The sequence below is a fragment of the Zeus faber genome (assembly GCF_960531495.2).
Source record: "Zeus faber genome assembly, chromosome: 11".
Lineage (NCBI taxonomy): Eukaryota > Metazoa > Chordata > Actinopteri > Zeiformes > Zeidae > Zeus > Zeus faber.
This window is the reverse complement of record NC_137205.1, coordinates 29703866-29721829: the sequence shown is the minus strand read 5'-3', so window position 1 is coordinate 29721829 and position 17964 is coordinate 29703866. Positions and strand designations below refer to the sequence as shown.

The 17964-nt window shown below is 46.0% G+C and overlaps 1 protein-coding gene across 1 annotated transcript in view; it reads right to left on the bottom strand.

Annotated features, from left to right (window-relative positions):
• The window catches only part of arhgap17b (Rho GTPase activating protein 17b), a 30033-nt gene extending 13093 nt beyond the window's left edge, over positions 1–16940 (bottom strand). Inside the window, exons 1-3 of the mRNA XM_088845572.1 lie at positions 16547–16940; positions 9979–10018; positions 1–93 (exon numbers count right to left, since the gene is read on the bottom strand). The exon at positions 1–93 is cut by the window's left edge and continues 12 nt beyond it. Coding sequence (XP_088701698.1) covers positions 1–93; positions 9979–10018; positions 16547–16599 — 186 coding nt within the window. The 5' untranslated portion in view covers positions 16600–16940. The remainder of the gene's footprint in view (positions 94–9978; positions 10019–16546) is intronic.
• Positions 16941–17964: the final 1024 nt, after the last annotated feature.

Below are 17964 nucleotides of genomic sequence, written 5' to 3'. Positions count from 1 at the left end.
CGAGTCCGTGCCCAGCTGCCCCTGCAGGCACGACACCAGCTTCTTGTGCGCATTGTGCGACACGGAGCGCACCAGCTCCATCCGCCGCTCGATCTGCGCACACACACGCAAAGACACACATACACACAACAATGTATTCTTAATGCAACTACAAACATAACAATTCAATCGTTTTTTGTCTTCGTTTTACGCAAATTTCTATTCTTAAAGTGGACCTTTTATGCAAAAGTCACCCCCCCAACCTTTAAACGAGGTCTTGCAGATCTAATACGAGCGAAGATTCAGCGACTGGATTTCTCATTTCTCGCCGCAAATTTGTTCAGAAACAGATTTTGTTGGACTGATCAGGAGAAATCAGTGAAAGTTTGCGGAGTAAGTACAACAGAACCCGGAAGTAAGGCTCAAACCCCATTGGCTCACAGACCTCGGGGCCTAGAGGCATGTTAGAATGGCTAGAATACATAATCCGAGTGGTATCTTCAAAATAAATTTTAAAAATAGATTGAATACATTCCTACCTATTGCAGAGGAGCCATCTAGTACACATTGTATATTGAAATACAAAAATGTTATTTGTTCCTGCTCGACCCAACTGACTGAAACTCATCTCGTTCACATTGTTTTCATCGCAGCATTTTGAACTTTGGCCTAAAATGGAATTGAATGGAAACATGTGATTGTGGAACATCATGATTTATCTGCGTGTGAAGCCTGGATTGTGCTTCTGCGCAGATCCACGTGAACGTCTCCCAGGGAGGGGGTGGTGCGGGGGGTTCTGGGTAACCGTAGGCCCCCACACCTCCCAAATCACAACCAGCTCCAGTTTGTTTACTTGTCATCCATCCACGTACGGAGCGTTACGGGAACTAGATGACGTTTCTCAGGGACACGACACACAACACATTGACACAGAAACGGAACAAAAATCCGGCAGGGGATCCAGGATGGAGGGGAAGGGGGCCGGGTGTTGAGTAGGGGTGGGTGTTTATGGGGATGTGGTGCTTATGTGGTTGATGGCAGCACGGTGTTCGCAAGTCAGACAAAAAAATAAAAACAAAAAAAGACAAAAAAAACAAAAACAAAAAAAAAACAGAACAGAACTGCGGGAGCGTGTGTATGTAGTCAAATAAAATAGATGAAACATCGCAAAAAAACAATATGATTAGAAAATCAAATATAAATAACTAATTTTGAAAAAGTGTACAAATATTAATTATATAAGTAATGGTATACACAGTAGAAATTAGGAGGCACAGCGGTGATGACGGTACAGAGTGTCGCTGCAGGGTCGTCGTCAACCGGCCACTAGAGGCGTCTGATTGGTTGAACTGTCCCAACTTCCTGGTCGGGAGGCGGGCCCCCGGGGGGCCAGGGGAAGCAGATAGAAGCACGACTTGCGCGCCAGGTTGGAAAGCGGATTTCTATTTGCACATCCCTATTTCAGGGGTCTAAAAGTTTGCAAATGAAGTTTCGGGGAGAAATGCAAATAAAGGGATTTCTTCTTTGTTTTCTGCACATTGCGGTTCACTAAATGTGCGACGCGCACACTGCGTTTAAAGTGGTAATCCATGAGATTATCTTGGACGAAAAAATCCCATATTTTATACTTTACATGACATACTTTACATACTACACATTCAAGGTCTTTGCCTTATGCATGTGCTTCTCTTCTATATGTCCTTTCTGCCGGTGGTGGCGTGGTCCGCCACATGTGCAAGACGTGAAAGGCAGCCGCGGTTATCTAAAGCAGCGTAGCGGGTTGTGGTCAGTAAACTGTCAATATGGATGAACGTTCACGAAGAGGAAGAAAAAACAGCCACCAGCTCAAGGGAGAAGACGACAAACTGGAAGAGAAGCCGTTTGGAAAGGAAAGCTAGTTAGCAGGAACCCAAACTTAGCTCTGGAGCTTTTAAAGACTGAGATCACAGCGACTCAAGAACAGGAAGTGAAAACGCAGCGGCTGCGAGTCAAAGAATCACACACACACACACACACACACACACACACACACACACACACACACACACACACACACACACACACACACACACACACACACACACACACACACACACACACACACACACACACGAAGAGGCGTCGCCCCGTACAAGCCGACGCCCTCTTGGCCCTGGCCAAGCCCCGTTCCCCCTCCGTCTGATGTTTGCTGTGGTTTCATTTCTCCTTTTCCTGATATGAACACACGGAATCCAGTTCCCGCCTCAAACCCTTTTCCCTCCGCCACCGGAAGCCAAAGCGCTGCCGGAGGGTTCGCCTCCCACGTCCAAAGTTGAAATAGTTGGAACTTTGTCCCCGTTCACACCTTTCAGCCACCTCAGATGAAAACTTCAAAACTCTTTGTGTCCTTTTTATTGTACTTGTTTATGGATAAAAATACATAGAATTAGCTGTTGATTTAAATCAAATTAAATCAAAAAAGCAGAACAATTCAATCAAAAATTGAATTGTTCTGCTTTTTTTTTTTTTTTTCTTCTTTTTTTTTTTATAACCGTGCATTAGTGAAATGCTTAATAATACGTCTGGTAAAAATAGAAATATCAGAAAAAAACATTCTATGTATTATATTGTACATAGTATTTTTATCTGTTAAGATGAAATAAAAACGATCAGAACATTCTATACATTATAAACCCGCAGCGGGCTGCATTAAGTTGACACGCGGGCCGGATGTGGCCCCCGAGCTGGCGGTTTGACACCTTTGATGGGACGTTCCTCGTTCAAGGACACTTTAAAAATAATCTATATTTGGGTTTAAGACTCAGATAAACAGCGTCCTCCTTGGGTTTGAACGTCGGGCTTGATATCTCCCTCTCTCCACCCATCTCCCTCACCCGCCACCCCCCTCCCCTCCTCTCCCTCCCTCCAGTGGATTCACTCAGCAGCCAAATCAGCCCTCGCTCGTTAAGGCAGGGGCCTATCTGATGGAGGGATGATTGGTTCCAGACCTCCGACACGCAGCGCCAAGGGAGAGAGGGGTGAGAGGGGGGAGACAGAGTGAGATAGAGTGAGAGGGAGAGACGGGGTGAGGGAGTGAGCGAGTGAGCGAGAGGGAGACTTCTCTCCCTCTCGCTCACTCGGGAGGGGGGGGAGGAAGGGATGAGAGACAGGGAAAGAGGGGGGAGAGAGGGAGCAAGGGAAGGGAGAGACGGAGGGAGATAACAATAGAGAGGAAGAGAAGGAGAGAGAGACCTGAAACACAGCGGCCAATCGGAAATTTCTCTCCCCAGGACGGAGTGGAAAGAGTGACTTTGGCAACTAAATGGGAGACAGAGTGAGACAGAGAGAGAGACAGAGAGAGACACAGAGCAAGAGAGACAGAGGGAGCGAGAGAGAGACAGACACAAACATACACACACAGAGAGTGATAAAGCGAGAGAGAGAGAGAGAGCGAGAGAGAGACAGAGAGAGGGATAAAGTGAGAGAGAGAGACAGAGACAGACAGACAGACTGATTACAGGACGATGTTAATGATGTTTGCAGAGTTTTGGGAGCAGCAGCAGCAGCAGCGTCGTCGTGTGATCTCTGTTCCCAAACAAACATGTTGCGACGTAGAATGAAAAACATGACAAAACATATTTATATTGTTTTAAATTTTGATAAAATTGTATTTATTTCTTATATATTTATCACTAAATAATATTTTTGAGGGGAAAATATACCGTTGCATATACCGAAAAACATGTAAAGCACTGTATATTGTATATATCAACATATCCTTACTATATTGTGTATTTTCTATTATAATATCTTAAGATATTATAAGAAATAATCAGGTAATTATGATAAAACTTTATTTAAACCCAGAGGGATTTAAAAATGCCTGCCAGCAGCAAAAAAAGCCAATAAAGATTTAAGAGAAAAGAACCAAATTTAATTAAAAAATAAGTGGGAAAAAAAAAAAGAAGACTGCAGGCACATGGAAAACACGTACGCTCAGCCATCCCAGAATGAACCCAGGCGGTGACCTGGAAGGGTTTGAAATACGTTCAACAAAGTGTTTCTCACACAGCACCATGGAGGCAGCAACATCAGCACGACGCAGCGGGAGGAAGGAGATGGAAGAAACATCTGCTGCTCCAGCGCCGTGATTTAGGGAGCGACAGAAAGAGGGAGCGCGAAAGAAAAACACGCCGCGGTGCGCGGCGCACAGCCGGCGCGCGCGCGCACGCACACACGCCTGTAACTGCCATGTTTTGGATTTTTTTTCCAGACAAGCCGGCAGCCAATGAAAACAGGGAGAACAAGCCTCGACGACCTCTGACCCCTGAAAGTGCGGGGCGCCCAGCAAGTGAGGGAGCTCTGACGACCGGCCGACTGCGCAGAAGGGGTTTGCGGTTGCCGCGGCAACCGAGGAGCCACACGAATGCCTTGCCCTGGGGCGACGGCGCAGAATCCGTGTTTCTGCCGTGAATCACCGCGCCGGGCCCGGGATTCCACCGAGCTCGTTCAAACAACCACAACATTCACAGCCTGTGAGCAGGCAGCGCGTCCAAGCGTCACAAAGTTCGCTTGACAAAATACTGCGATGTCAGTCTTTTTTTTTGGGAGGGGGTTGAGTTTCGGTGTCGTCATCAGATATTTACACAAAGGAAATATGAGAACATCTGGATGATTCTTCCTCTGGACATTATCATTAATAACTCTGCATTATACTATTTACACTATAATATCACCATCATCATGTTGTTATATCATACTATGATCTACTTCAAGTAAGGTTAAGGATTATTATTATTATTATTATTATTATACCATTTAATAGTTATTCTACTTTGTAAATGCTTTTTACTGGATTGTTTTGCTTTTATTCTCACTATGTGATGGCTTTCTTTGAATGTAAAGCACTTTGAGCTGCATATCATGTATTAAAGGTGGGATATAAATAGGGCGGGGCCGCTTATTTCGTAATCGGGCGACTGTCATCGACTCACACGCAAAAAACCATAATCCCCAGTTGTCGACGTTCTTCTAAAATCTATAAAATAATCCACCGTTCTCATAAACAAACAAAGTTTAGACAACGAAGCCGACATTACTTCTCCCTGCGGCACAACCACGTCAGCCTCCAGTGTGACGTAGAACATACGGTTGAAAAGAATCACAATGATTCAATAAACCTAATATTTAAAATAATTATTTAGTTTTTTATTATTTAGTTTGATAAACGCTGTAGACTCCGGCAAGAAGGAATAAAGTTATAAATTGTATATTACTATTTTTATTTTTACTGCTATGAATTATTATTATTACCATTAGTATTATTACTGCTATTGTTTTTTTTCTTTATTATAAAACTTGGTCATAAAAATAACCACCTAAATCATAATCAATACTAAATTGTATATTCTTCACTTACTATATACTGTATTTATTACATTTTTATCTCCATTCTACTTCCTTCTTTCTTGATGTTTTTTGTTGCAGCAACACTTGAATTTCCCACAGGGATTAAAAAGGTTTTATCTTAACTATATAACAACATTACCAAAGCCAAAATCCCAGATGATATCTAGTCTCATATCATATTATATAGATATTATACGGACATTATATAGATATTATATGGATATTATAGATATTGTAAGGATATTATATGGATATTGTATAAATATTTTATGGATATGTGGCCGCCCCACCCACTGTACCCTGCACAGGTGGGGGCAGGGTTTGTCCTAATAACACGTGCTGCTTCCACAGTGTGAACGTGGCCCCCTGGGTCCTTGAACAGTCCTTGAACAGGGAGAAACGTTACACTGAGGATCTTTAAAACACGTAAACACTGCATGAAACACCGTCTCCACAACGCTGAAGCGGTTTTACGACCTCCGTCAAGGTCAGACTTCATTGCCCGCCTCATTATGGGATGTCTTTGACTCAGGGTTCCTTGCCATACACTGTGTTTTTTTCTACGTTATAACCTTCTACACGTTGACAAAACATCTGAGCTGTTTTCCCTATTTTGCTCAAGAAATGGTGATGAAAGTTGACATTGATTTATAAAGGGGTCCCGTCGAGGTGACATCATTAAAAACACTTTGACTGTGTTCAAACACACACTTCACAGGAAACATTCCCAAAATACATCATCAGGTTGATAAGGAGGAAGCCTCCACCGTGGGGATCCACGTGCTTCATGGAAACTTAAAGAATGAATCTACCTACGGGCTCAATGTCGGTTAGTGTAGGAATAAGGAGGGAACCGGTCAAAGAGAGAAAGAGAGAGAGAAAAAGAGAGAGAGTGAAACATGGAGGAGAGGGAGCAAGAGAAACATGGAGGGAGGGCAAGAGAGGGAGGGAAACATGGAGAGCGAGAGAGAGAAAGAGAAACATGGAGGGAGGGGCAAGAGAGGGAGGGAAACAGAAAGAGAGGGAGTGAAACATGGAGGAGAGGAAGAGAAACATGGAGAGAGCAAGAGAGCGAGAGAGGGAGTGAAACATGCAGGAGAGAGAGAGAGAGAGAGAGAGAGAGAGATGATGTTGTGCATTCCTTGTGAGGGTGTGTCCGTGCGTTATGCGCTGAGAAAGAGATTTTGGGACAAAGGTAAAAGTCGTATAAAGAGGATTGACACGGACGCTACATTCCAGTCTCAACGTCCAAACAGATCAATTCAATAACATTCTGTTTATAACCAGGTACATCCAGTACATCCAGGTGTACCAGGTACATCCAGGTGTACCAGGTACATCCAGGTGTACCGGGTATGTTGATAGGGTGAGCAGCTTTAAGTATCTGGGAGTCCACATCACGGAGGACTCAACGTGGACTATACACACACAGACACTCTGGTGAGAAAGACGAGGCAGCGTCTCTACCACCTCAGGCAGCTGAGGAAATTCCGGGTCTCGGTGAGGATCCTCAAGTCCTTCTACTCTGGAGCAGTGGAGAGCATCCTGACAGGCAACATCACTGCCTGGTTTGGGAACTGTACTGCCCAGGACAGGCGGGCCCTGCAGAGGGTGGTGCGTTAAGCCCAACGTACCATTGGAAAACCTCTCCCCTCCCTGCCGGACTTGTACACCAGGACGTGTAGTAGCAGAGTTGCAGGATCATGAAGGATCCTCACCACCCCAACAACGGACTGTTCCAGCTGCTGCGGTCGGGCAAGCGCCTCCGCAGTCAACCAGCGAGAACAGAGAGACAGTTTTTCCCCTCAAGCCATAAGGACTGTCAACGCTGAACTCACCAGGCGTCCTAACAAATAGCACTGAGACACTCAGGCCTTACTGTACTGAATGTAGGGTACTGTACTACATACTGTATTACTGTTCTAGGTTACTGCATGCTGTACTGTATTGCTGTTCTGTTCGGTGTTACTTATTGCTGTGCTGTATTGTTGTATACTGTACTGTATATCTACATACTCACTTTATACACATGCACTTTACTGCACATATAGCCTATCCCATATACATAACTATTCCTTTTACTGCTATTTTGTACCCCCACTATGTACTACCTTTTTGGGTCTTATTTTATTTGTATTTTATTTGTATTATTCTATTCACTAACTGCATTATGTTTTAGGAATCAGTTAGTTTCAGTTAGTTGCTAGGTAGGAATTAGGTTAATTATTATGTTTGGTTAAGTAACTATTGTGCATAATCTCTGGGTGCGTTCTAAAGACATTTCACTGCATATATGTATGAAAGTATGTATATGTATGTGACAAATAAACCTCTTGAATCTTGAATTATTTGAAAGTACACTAAGTATATTTTATACCTTTGATGTATTCACAATGAATATTCTACAGTTGTGTGAAATTGAAGTTAAAGTTGCACTTTAAAGTTGTACTCTGTTGAATGTTCCTTTTGAAACCTAAAAAACAAGTTCACTAAAGTACAGCTTACGTTTGGGGAACATTACAATATACTTTTCATTTCAAGTGCATTTAGTTAAAGCACATTGATTCTAAGACGGCAAAAAACGAAAGATGTACTTTAAATTAGTACGTGAAGTAAATAACAAGTTCACAAATAGAAGCACTTAAAAAGAGTCACAAAGCACTAAAAGAGCGAGAAAATTACGTTTCACAGACTTTGTATACAAAAAATATACTTCAGTGTGGAAAGATACATGGACAAATTATTTCTGCTGTGTGTGTGTGTGTGTGTGTGTGTGTGTGTGTGTGAACGCCACGGGGTCAAAGTTCAAAGTGTTTGCCGTGTAATAAAACGTGTGACTTGAAGCCCAGAACCCACTGGTGCAGGAATGTTCCTCCAGTTACTTTCCATTGATAAGAGCAGCTCGCTCTCTCCTTCCCTCCCCCTCCCCCCTCCCTCTCCCCTACAGTATGATCTCATACAATAAACAGCTGAAACCAGAAACCCCCCCCCCCCCACACACACACACACATCAAGTCATACACATAGTGTATACTGGCACCAACACACACCGACTCTTAAACACACACACACGAGCGCCCCGTTTCCAGGGGCCCGTCTGCCTACAGTGCGCGTTCAGAACCCTCGCAGGCCGCCAGATCGGCCCCCGGGGGAAACGCATTGTGGCGCGTTCCCACGCCGCCAGATGCACGGGCTGGCGGGGCACCACCGGGCGGAGAGGCTTAACCAACCAAGACGTTGTTTCCTGCCGGCGGTTTCTACTCCAGGTCCGTGGAGGGAGGGTCGGGTATCAACACGACACACCCCCCGGCGAGGAGGAACGAGGTCTTCACCGGAGCCTGGCACAGCGGTCGTCAGACCACTACTTGGCTGGGTTTCGGCCCGTCCGCCGCCTGCGCCGCGCACAACGCTGCGGCACGGTGCCGTTTGGGGAACCCTTCGGCTCGGGGAGTTGCTAGCGAGCGCTGATAACGCGAGGGTGGGGCGGGTCTCTTAACAAATCGATGACCATCCAAACAATCTGGAGAGCGCCTGGGCCCTGCAGACTACAAGATGGCAGCGAAAGACCCATCATGGAAGTAGTCGTTGCCGATTACTACAAAGATCCATCGTCACCGAGACGACACTGATGACCCGGGCTGCCTCCTGAAAGTGACGAGTCCAATCATCAGCCGACTGAGATTGTTCAAGTCAAATAGTGTTTTGGTTTTTTTTTGTGTGCTTTACAACAACAGGTTAAAACAGAAGCTGAAAAAATGCACAGGGATAACATTTCAATGGGGAATTATAAATAAGGGGAATCCTGAATATATTTTAGTGTGTGAATGGAACACGGCTCTCCGTGCCTCCTGATCTCCGTGCCCAGTTCTTCCAAATCAAACAAGTAAAAACAGCGTGGGGGCGGGGCACGGAGGAACGGGGCACACGACTTTTAGGATTATATTTCTGCGCATGGGGCACGGGGGTGACAAAGAAAGTGTCCGTTACGATTTCGTTCCATACACAGTTGTTTAGCAAAAAACACGACTAGTGATGAAGCCTTTGCCAGTGGGGTCCAGGGACCCCAAGGGGTCCTTCAAGAGGTTACAGAGGGTCCCCAGCAAAAATGACTCATAGTTCAACTTTAATCATTCATTAATTCACAAGACGTCAGCACCTCGCTACTTTGAGCCTGACTCAGCTAGGGTGTAGTCGGTTTAGAAGTTTTAATATTTGAATTTTAACCACTTAAGAAAGCACTCGTCTCTCATAACATGACCAAAATCAATGTCAAGCTGGGATCCCGCTTGAATGGAGCTGTATCTAGTCCAACATCGACGAGCCCTGCGGTTTTAGCACTTTGTGTCTTATTCCTTCACTCGTCGCACGGGGCTTCTTTGTCCAACACGCTTTAGGACTTTACTCTCGGCGGTGTGTCCTCCATCTACTACTTTCGCAGTAAATTGTTTGTCTCCTGAGGACGGGAGCCGTAGACAATTACAACACAAACAGCATCAGAGACAACCAGAGGTGGGACTCCCGGCCTCCACCCAAGTGTTTTCAGTCGACCTGCAGAGACGCGCCGCATATGATGCGCCTCGGCGAGAACACAAAGAGGAACGGCATAGTCACCTGCAGCAGGTCGTCGCTCAACACTTCTGTCTTCTCTGCCCTGTGGAGGGAAAGACAAATCACAAGGTCAAGGGTCAGAGTGGAAACGCAGAGACATCAAGAAGGACCTCCCGCAAGCAGTCGCCGACAGGCCTTCATGTACCGAACCCAGAGAGAAATGCTAGACCACCTTCCGGGCAGCGATCAGTGTTCTAATAACAGATTAACAAATGTAGTTAAAATTCATTTTTGACAAAACGCCTGTTTGGTGCAGTGTTGCGCCATGCTGCTGTTTTGTGACGTTGGGAAATGTTCGGTGTTCCTCCCAATTCAATCCAGATCCTCAACCTCCCGTTTGTTTGACGGCTTGCAGTTGCTCTGAATCTTTTTATTATTATTTTTTTTACTTTGGCAAGAGCCGACTCGCAGAAAATATCCAGCAGAAGAATTCCACACAGAGGGTGGAGGAGCGAACGTCTGAGCCGAACGGTAAACAGTTCCTCACCCGACCTGTCTCGGATCTGCACCTTGGTACCTGCATCACCGTCACACAGCACAACGCGGTGCCTCACCATTCACTTTCTAGGGGGCTGGATGTCATAATGTCCTTCTGCTATGAATGTGTCACAGTGAGAGAGTCTGGGGGCGGTGCTTATACTGTAGTCTCAGGGAATATGACAATTTCACAATTAGGCATTTATTGGGTAATAAAACTATGGTGAAAACAGTAATAGTTTGGAGCAAATGCTTCATGGGATGAGACAAAGGGTAAAATGTGGATTGACTTCACTGCCAGCAGACGGACAGAGGAGCACCCCGCTCTAAACTGATCCAGGATGAGTGGTTATAGTTTTGGGCTCCACGCTAAAACATAGATAAGCGTAGCTAGGTTAGTTGTGTCAGCTTGACCAGGAGAGGCAGGGACGGACCAACGGTGTTCTTTTAGGCGCTGAAGCATGTGGGCTCTGAACCCCACCACACGACCCTAATGTGCCTCAGCCAACTGGGCTGCCAGCAAGCCACCGCTTCGCCAACAAGCCACGGAGCCACCAACAAGCCACGGCGCCACCAACAAGCCACCGAGCCACCAACAAGCCACGGGGCCACCAACAAGCCACGGGGCCACCAACAAGACACGGAGCCACCAACAAGACACGGAGCCACCAACAAGACACGGAGCCACCAACAAGACACGGAGCCACCAACAAGCCACCGGGCCACTAACAAGCCACGGAGCCACCAACAAGCCACGGAGCCACCAACAAGACACGGAGCCACCAACAAGACACGGAGCCACTAACAAGACACCGGGCCACTAACAAGCCACGGAGCCACCAACAAGACACGGAGCCACCAACAAGACACGGAGCCACTAACAAGACACGGAGCCACTAACAAGCCACGGAGCCACCAACAAGACACGGAGCCACTAACAAGCCACGGAGCCACCAACAAGACACGGAGCCACCAACAAGACACGGAGCCACTAACAAGCCACCGGGCCACTAACAAGCCACGGAGCCACCAACAAGCCACGGAGCCACCAACAAGACACCGGGCCACCAACAAGACACGGAGCCACCAACAAGACACGGAGCCACCAACAAGACACCGGGCCACCAACAAGACACCGGGCCACCAACAAGACACCGGGCCACCAACAAGACACCGGGCCACCAACAAGACACGGAGCCACTAACAAGACACGGAGCCACCAACAAGACACCGGGCCACCAACAAGACACCCGCGCGCACGCAGACGCACATGCGCACTCACACACACACGTTGCAAGAGTTTTCACAGGGAAGTATTGACCACAAAGCAGAATACCACAGCCAAATAGTGCAACTTCTACAATCTGTACAATTTGGAAACCATGACATTTTCAAGTGCGGTTAAAAGTGAAACTGGTTTAATCGGCATTAGGTACCAACAAACCTCTGAAAGAAACCTCTGAAAGAAACCTGAATTTGCTGAAGTTCCTGAATTTCACCCCAGGGATTAATAAAGTCTTATCTTAAATTAAACAAAGCAAATAACAACACACACACCATCCTGCTCCTATTCCGTTTCCATGGTAGAGCTGTCAGCGCGCTCCTCCCGGTCGGCCTGCCAACACTTCCTGTTGCGTCATGTCCACCTTTTTTTTTTTTTTTTTACTATGGCAACAGGGAGAGGGGACTGTGCCAAGTGGCTTATTGATGACACACACACACACACACACACACACACACACACACACACACACACACACACACACACACACACACACACACACACACACACACACACACACACACACACACACACACACACACACACACACACACACACACGTGATGGGAGGGAGCGTGTAGGAGCTGCAGGTATAATCACTCAATACCTTCTAGGAAACATGCCGTTTCCTCTCCTGTTGAGGGAAAAATTGCAATTTCCTGTCTCACAAGAACCAAATGGAGAATGTTTATTTGCAATCCACAGCTAGAACACTGATGTACAGTCAATAACAACTCAATGTTTTCGGTTTCCATTCCAGTTGTGCAGACCAGCATGGCTTTAAACTCAAATTCTAAGAGAACGCCACAAACATACACAACCACAAAACTCCTAAAGAACAACCACACACCCTTAAACCTCGACCCCTTTCCTCGTCTGCGTCTGTTGGGAAATCTTCCCCCCGCCTCTTTCAAGCGGTGAAAGCCAAAGTCCAAATGCACAGTGTTCTTCATATTTTTCCCCCAGTAAAAGGAGTGTCACTTAAAACCCCGTTAGGCACGAAGACAAATGAGAAGACTTTAGTTTCTGGACCCAAAAACGGCGGATCCGCTGAGAGCACCGGGGCCCTCCTGTCTAACCCCATCAAGATGTGCACCAACACACACACACACACACACACACACACACACACACACACACACACACACACACACACACACACACACACACACACACACACACACACACACACACACACACACACACACACACACACACACACACACCCTCTTCCAGAGAGAGCGTGCCAACAACATGAGCCGCACATCTCTCAGGGATCAGTTAAGGCTCTCTGCAGGCAGGAGGCAGGTATTCCACCCTGCACACTTACCTCACCGCCGTGAGAGAACGCCTGTGGCTGCACTGTGCCGGCTTCAGTTCAAATTTCGGAAAGTTGACATGCGGTTGACGTCACTTCCCTTGTGAACCAACGGTTCCGTCAACGGTAGAGCTGCAACTAACGATTATTTTCGTTTACGATTACTTTCTCCATCAATCGATTAGTTGTTCTGGCCATAAAACGCTGAAAAATGGCGATCGCCGTTTCCGACGGAACTTTTCAGGCGGCGCCGTCAAATGTCTTGTTCTGTCCACAACCCGCAGAGATTCAGTTTTACGGTCATGCAGGACTTAGGAAACCAGAAAATATTCACATTTAAGAAGCTGGAATCAGAGAATCTAGAAGAAAAAAAAGACGCCCGCATGGGCAAGTTTTACATTCCTATCAATATTGAATTAGCGTTGATTTGAGCAGAGCAGTGCTCGGACAGGACCAGCAGATCCCGCACTCAGAGCAGGTCTTGCACCCAAGACAAACACAAGAGGTTGTCGGCGGTTTGAGATGCTGTCATTTTAATGATTAATAATTTATCAATAATTTTACAGATGCCTCAGTTAGACGGTTTAGTTATTTATAATTATTGGGGGCCTGAATCAGGCGGCCATCTGAGGACGCACAGCCCGGTTCTGAAACCCACCGTCTGTCCACTGGCTCATCACTGAGACGGATACTTAATCGTCCAACTACTTCATATAAATGCGGAGCCTGACCGATGGCAGATTTTTTGGTCCGATGCCGATCCCGATTTTGGAGAGTCCCCACCCACCGGTTACCGATGTTTTGACCGGTATATTGTCAAAAAGGGCAAAACTTTTCAAATCACTCAGAAAAACTTATTTTATTAAAGTTATTAAAATAACAAGCACACAAATAAGTATTGGATAGATAAAACATTTAAAAGATATTAAATTAAAATTGTATTTATTTATATTCCATCATCACTTATGAAACCAGTCCGTCAAGTTTCCCACGAATGCAGCATGGCTTCCTGCTTGGAGAGGCATATTTATAATGCCTCGGACTTGTGTGCATATTTTGGTGAGTAACTTAAAAGTAGTGTGAAACAGACAAGTACAGGATAAATAATCAGTGTTTTCTGTTTATTATACCTATTTCGAAATCGGGACACATCGGCTGCATAATTTTGCCGATCCCGATTTTGGTCAAAAATTCACCGACATATCGGACGGGCTCTGCACGCAATGCACGCATGAGCCTCCGTGTGAGCAGAGGTTGAGATGTGTTAATATGCTGCAGAAACGGCAAAACTAAAGACTTTCTTCAATCCAGAATCATCAAAAGGGAATGGATCGGTCACTAAAAATAGCTTGGAAGTAATTTTCTGTTTGTTTTCTTTGGCTCCACTGAATCCTGTAAAATGTTGCCCACTGTTGGAGTCGGGGAGGTGGCCGTCCCACCAATGGACCCCCACACAAAACCAGAAGGTCTGTCCGTGACATTTGGGTTGCTCTATTATATTACAATACAATATATCTACCTCTATATTGTTTTAGCTATCCCGGGTCAGTAAGTAAGAGTCCTGTCCATGTTTTGGCTCGTCTCCTGCTCTGAACCCGTTCCGCTGCCCGGCTGCGGCTCTGGGTTGGTGCCAATTAACGAGTGCAGACGGCTGACTGAAAAAAGCGGGAGTGGATTTCCACTTTGCGGACCGGGACGTTCCGCCTCCGTTTCTAAACGTGCAGTGGAATCTCAGTGAAGCTAAACAAAAGGAGCTCCCCCCGTTTTTTTTTTTTTTTTTCATATTCCACCAGCGACGCCCCGCTGTTGCTCTGTCAACACCCGTGGAAACGCTTACTCCACAGAACTCCCCCGACGCCCTTTCACGGGCCACAGCGCCAGTGCTGCCGCCGGGGACGGCAGCACCCGGGGGGCACGGTGTCCGATTTGTTGCGGGTGTGAGTTAAATAGTGGTGCTTGTCCGGATATTTAACCTCTGAATCCCCAAAATGTTTCACCTGCGTTCCTTCTTCCCGGGCGTTAAATGACCGCTTCTCTCAGGAACGTCATTTCGGCATTCAGGTTATCTTAACTCCCACCCTTAAATCTTAACAACCACACTTTGGAGCAATTTACTAAAAGGAATTTGGCCTTTTTTTTTTATTTATTTATTTTTTTAAAGCTGGACGTGAAACAATCTTGATTTTTCTCGTAAGATAATATAAAAAGCTATTGTTACACCAAAAATAATTGCAATAACAAAATTAGAACGACACTCCTGCCAGATTGCCCGGTTTCCTAGGTTTCGCTTTTAAAGTTTAAATTTAAAGGCCTCGTCGCAAAAGGTAGGTAACAAGTCAACATTTTTTGACACACACACACACCTATAGTGCCACAGGCGGAGCAGAGGAATGTTGGGTGGGGGCGGCGTACACAGAACAGATGCATATCAGTAAACAAGCTGCTGGTTTTACTGCCTTCACACAATCTGTGTGAGGGCCCCAGTCCTGCCGGGTGGGTTAAGTATATAATAATAACATTATATTTCCATACATGAACTTTGATGATGAGTTTTTGTTATTAGCTCTTAGCTGCCTCCATACTGTATGCCTGCCTGTGTAGACAGAGTGTGTGTGTGTGTGTACAAACACTTTAAATATAACCCGCATGTATTTCGGGTTACACTCATTGCTTAATGAGCACTCCATTGACCCCTTCACCTCCTCAAACCCTTCCATCCCTTCCCCACTGAGAGTTACTCCTACGCGGTTGTTTCACATTCAAAAAATAAAGAAAACACATCGGCGATATGTTTTGGAAACAAACAAAAAAAACAAAAGAAAAAAAAAAAAAAACAACAACCCCAAACTCAGTTCCCAGGTCTTCGCAGCAGAACCTGGGGCCCGAGCCGCCCACGTCCGCGGGCGAAGAAACGCCGGAGAAGGGCGAGCGGCGTGGGAGGGAGTAGAAGTACTCCGTCCACACCTGTACTCGAGTACACGTTCGGGTACTGGAGCGTGGCTTCCACGGCGCGTCACGTCCCAGTGAATATCCGAACGTGTTACTCTACTGCGCCTCCGACAGGAAAACCGACAAACAAACCGGATTCATACCGACATCGACATGTACCGACGGCGGGGACGGAGGGCCTGGGCCCCTGCAGGTAGATCGGGGCCCAGGCGACTGCGCCTCCACCTGTGCGGACTCACCCTCCCCCGACGCGTGAGCAGCGCCTCGGGGAGTATTATGGTCTGTCGCAGCAGAGCGCCTGGACAGCACAAGGACCTCAACGTGTGACACTTTAAAGCACATTGAGCGGAAAACGCTTTTTTTTCCCCCTTCACTTGAGCGTTAAAGTCAACGTGGTCGAGTTCGTGTCGGGGTATTTGTACGTTTGGTGCAGTTAAAGGTCTGAGCGTTTCTTCCCCCACTGTCTTATAGTAATAATAATAATAATAGTAATAATAATAATAATAATAATAACAACAACAAATAGATAAAGCATCAGATCCTACCTTCCCACGGTTTGGTTGGCGAGCTGCCTCACGCGGTTGAACTGTTTCTTCATGTTCCTTTGTGTCTGAAATCAAACTTGTTTTCAAAAACTTGTTTTCAAAAACTTTTTTTCAAAAACTTGTTTTCAAAAACTTGTGATCCGCGGGGTCTCAGCTCGGGACGCGCTCCGCGCCCGGGTCGCTTCACGGGAGGGGGCGCTGGTTCCGAGTCGCTGGCATTACGAGGCGTCCGAAAGGCGGCTTTCAAAGCGGGAGAAAGGCGCCGACACCGACAACGACCGTCCTCCCGGGCTCCCCCCACTCGGCCGTTCGCATACCGCCCGGGTCCGGGGCCTGCGGGTCCCGTGTGAAAGCGCTGCGCGGCGGGCGGACGGTGCCGGAGGAAGGAGGAAGTGATCCGACTTCCCCGCCGCGGTGACATGTGATACCTCCAGAGCCAGCGAAGCAGCGCGGACGGTTCGAGGAGCGAAAAACAAAAACACACACACACCCCGAAAAAAACAAAGAGAAAGGGTGACTTGAAAAATAACATAAAATGCATGTTGAGCTTATTATCGTGATTGTAATGTGATTAAAGCGTCTATTCAAGTAAAGGCCGTTTAGACCCATCCCACGTCCCCCAACGTGCTGATTTGACGGTTTTCCGTGAAGATTTAAACAGTTGAGACTTTTTTTTTATCTTTAACCTCGTTCAAAAAAGATTGTTCAAGATTCTTTAATGAGTCATATAACAACGGTGCAGTTACGTAAGAGAAGCCGTGCAAAACAATAGGAATAACATAATGATACAATTTTAAAAAATATATATAAACATAAAAAATATATATACACAAAAACAATGGATACAAACAAAAACATTTATAAACATTTAACATTTATCTATATATGTTTACATGTAAAATACACACACGCAATACTATGAATATGTATGACGAGCGCCTCCTGCAGTGCATGCTCAGTCTGTGTTCTGCTGCCCCCTGCTGGTCACCGCGTGTAATAACACGCAGACGTCACGTTTACCACGCTCTCTGTATTTCCTTGAGATGCTCAAATTCTTCATTCACAAACAAGGATTTATAATCCACGACCCCTTCTCCATCCTTTTATAGCTCACTCAACTCTCAATCTAACGAAGAGTACGACAAAAAGCAATAGATATTTCATTACTATAAATATATCTTCAAAAGAGCCCGACTCCAAAAAGCTAGAGTAATATCTTGCTTTGCTCCAATGTATTAAATTGATTCACTTTTTCTTCCTTTTCACATTTTTATCTATTTAATGTTTTCCCAACTTCTATTTTAAAGGGGAGCTGTTACGCTCCTTTTTACACAAATAACATGGTCTCCGAGGCCCCCGAAACATGTCTTTGAAGTTAGTAGCTGAAAATACCACTCACATTGTGCATTCTAGCCATT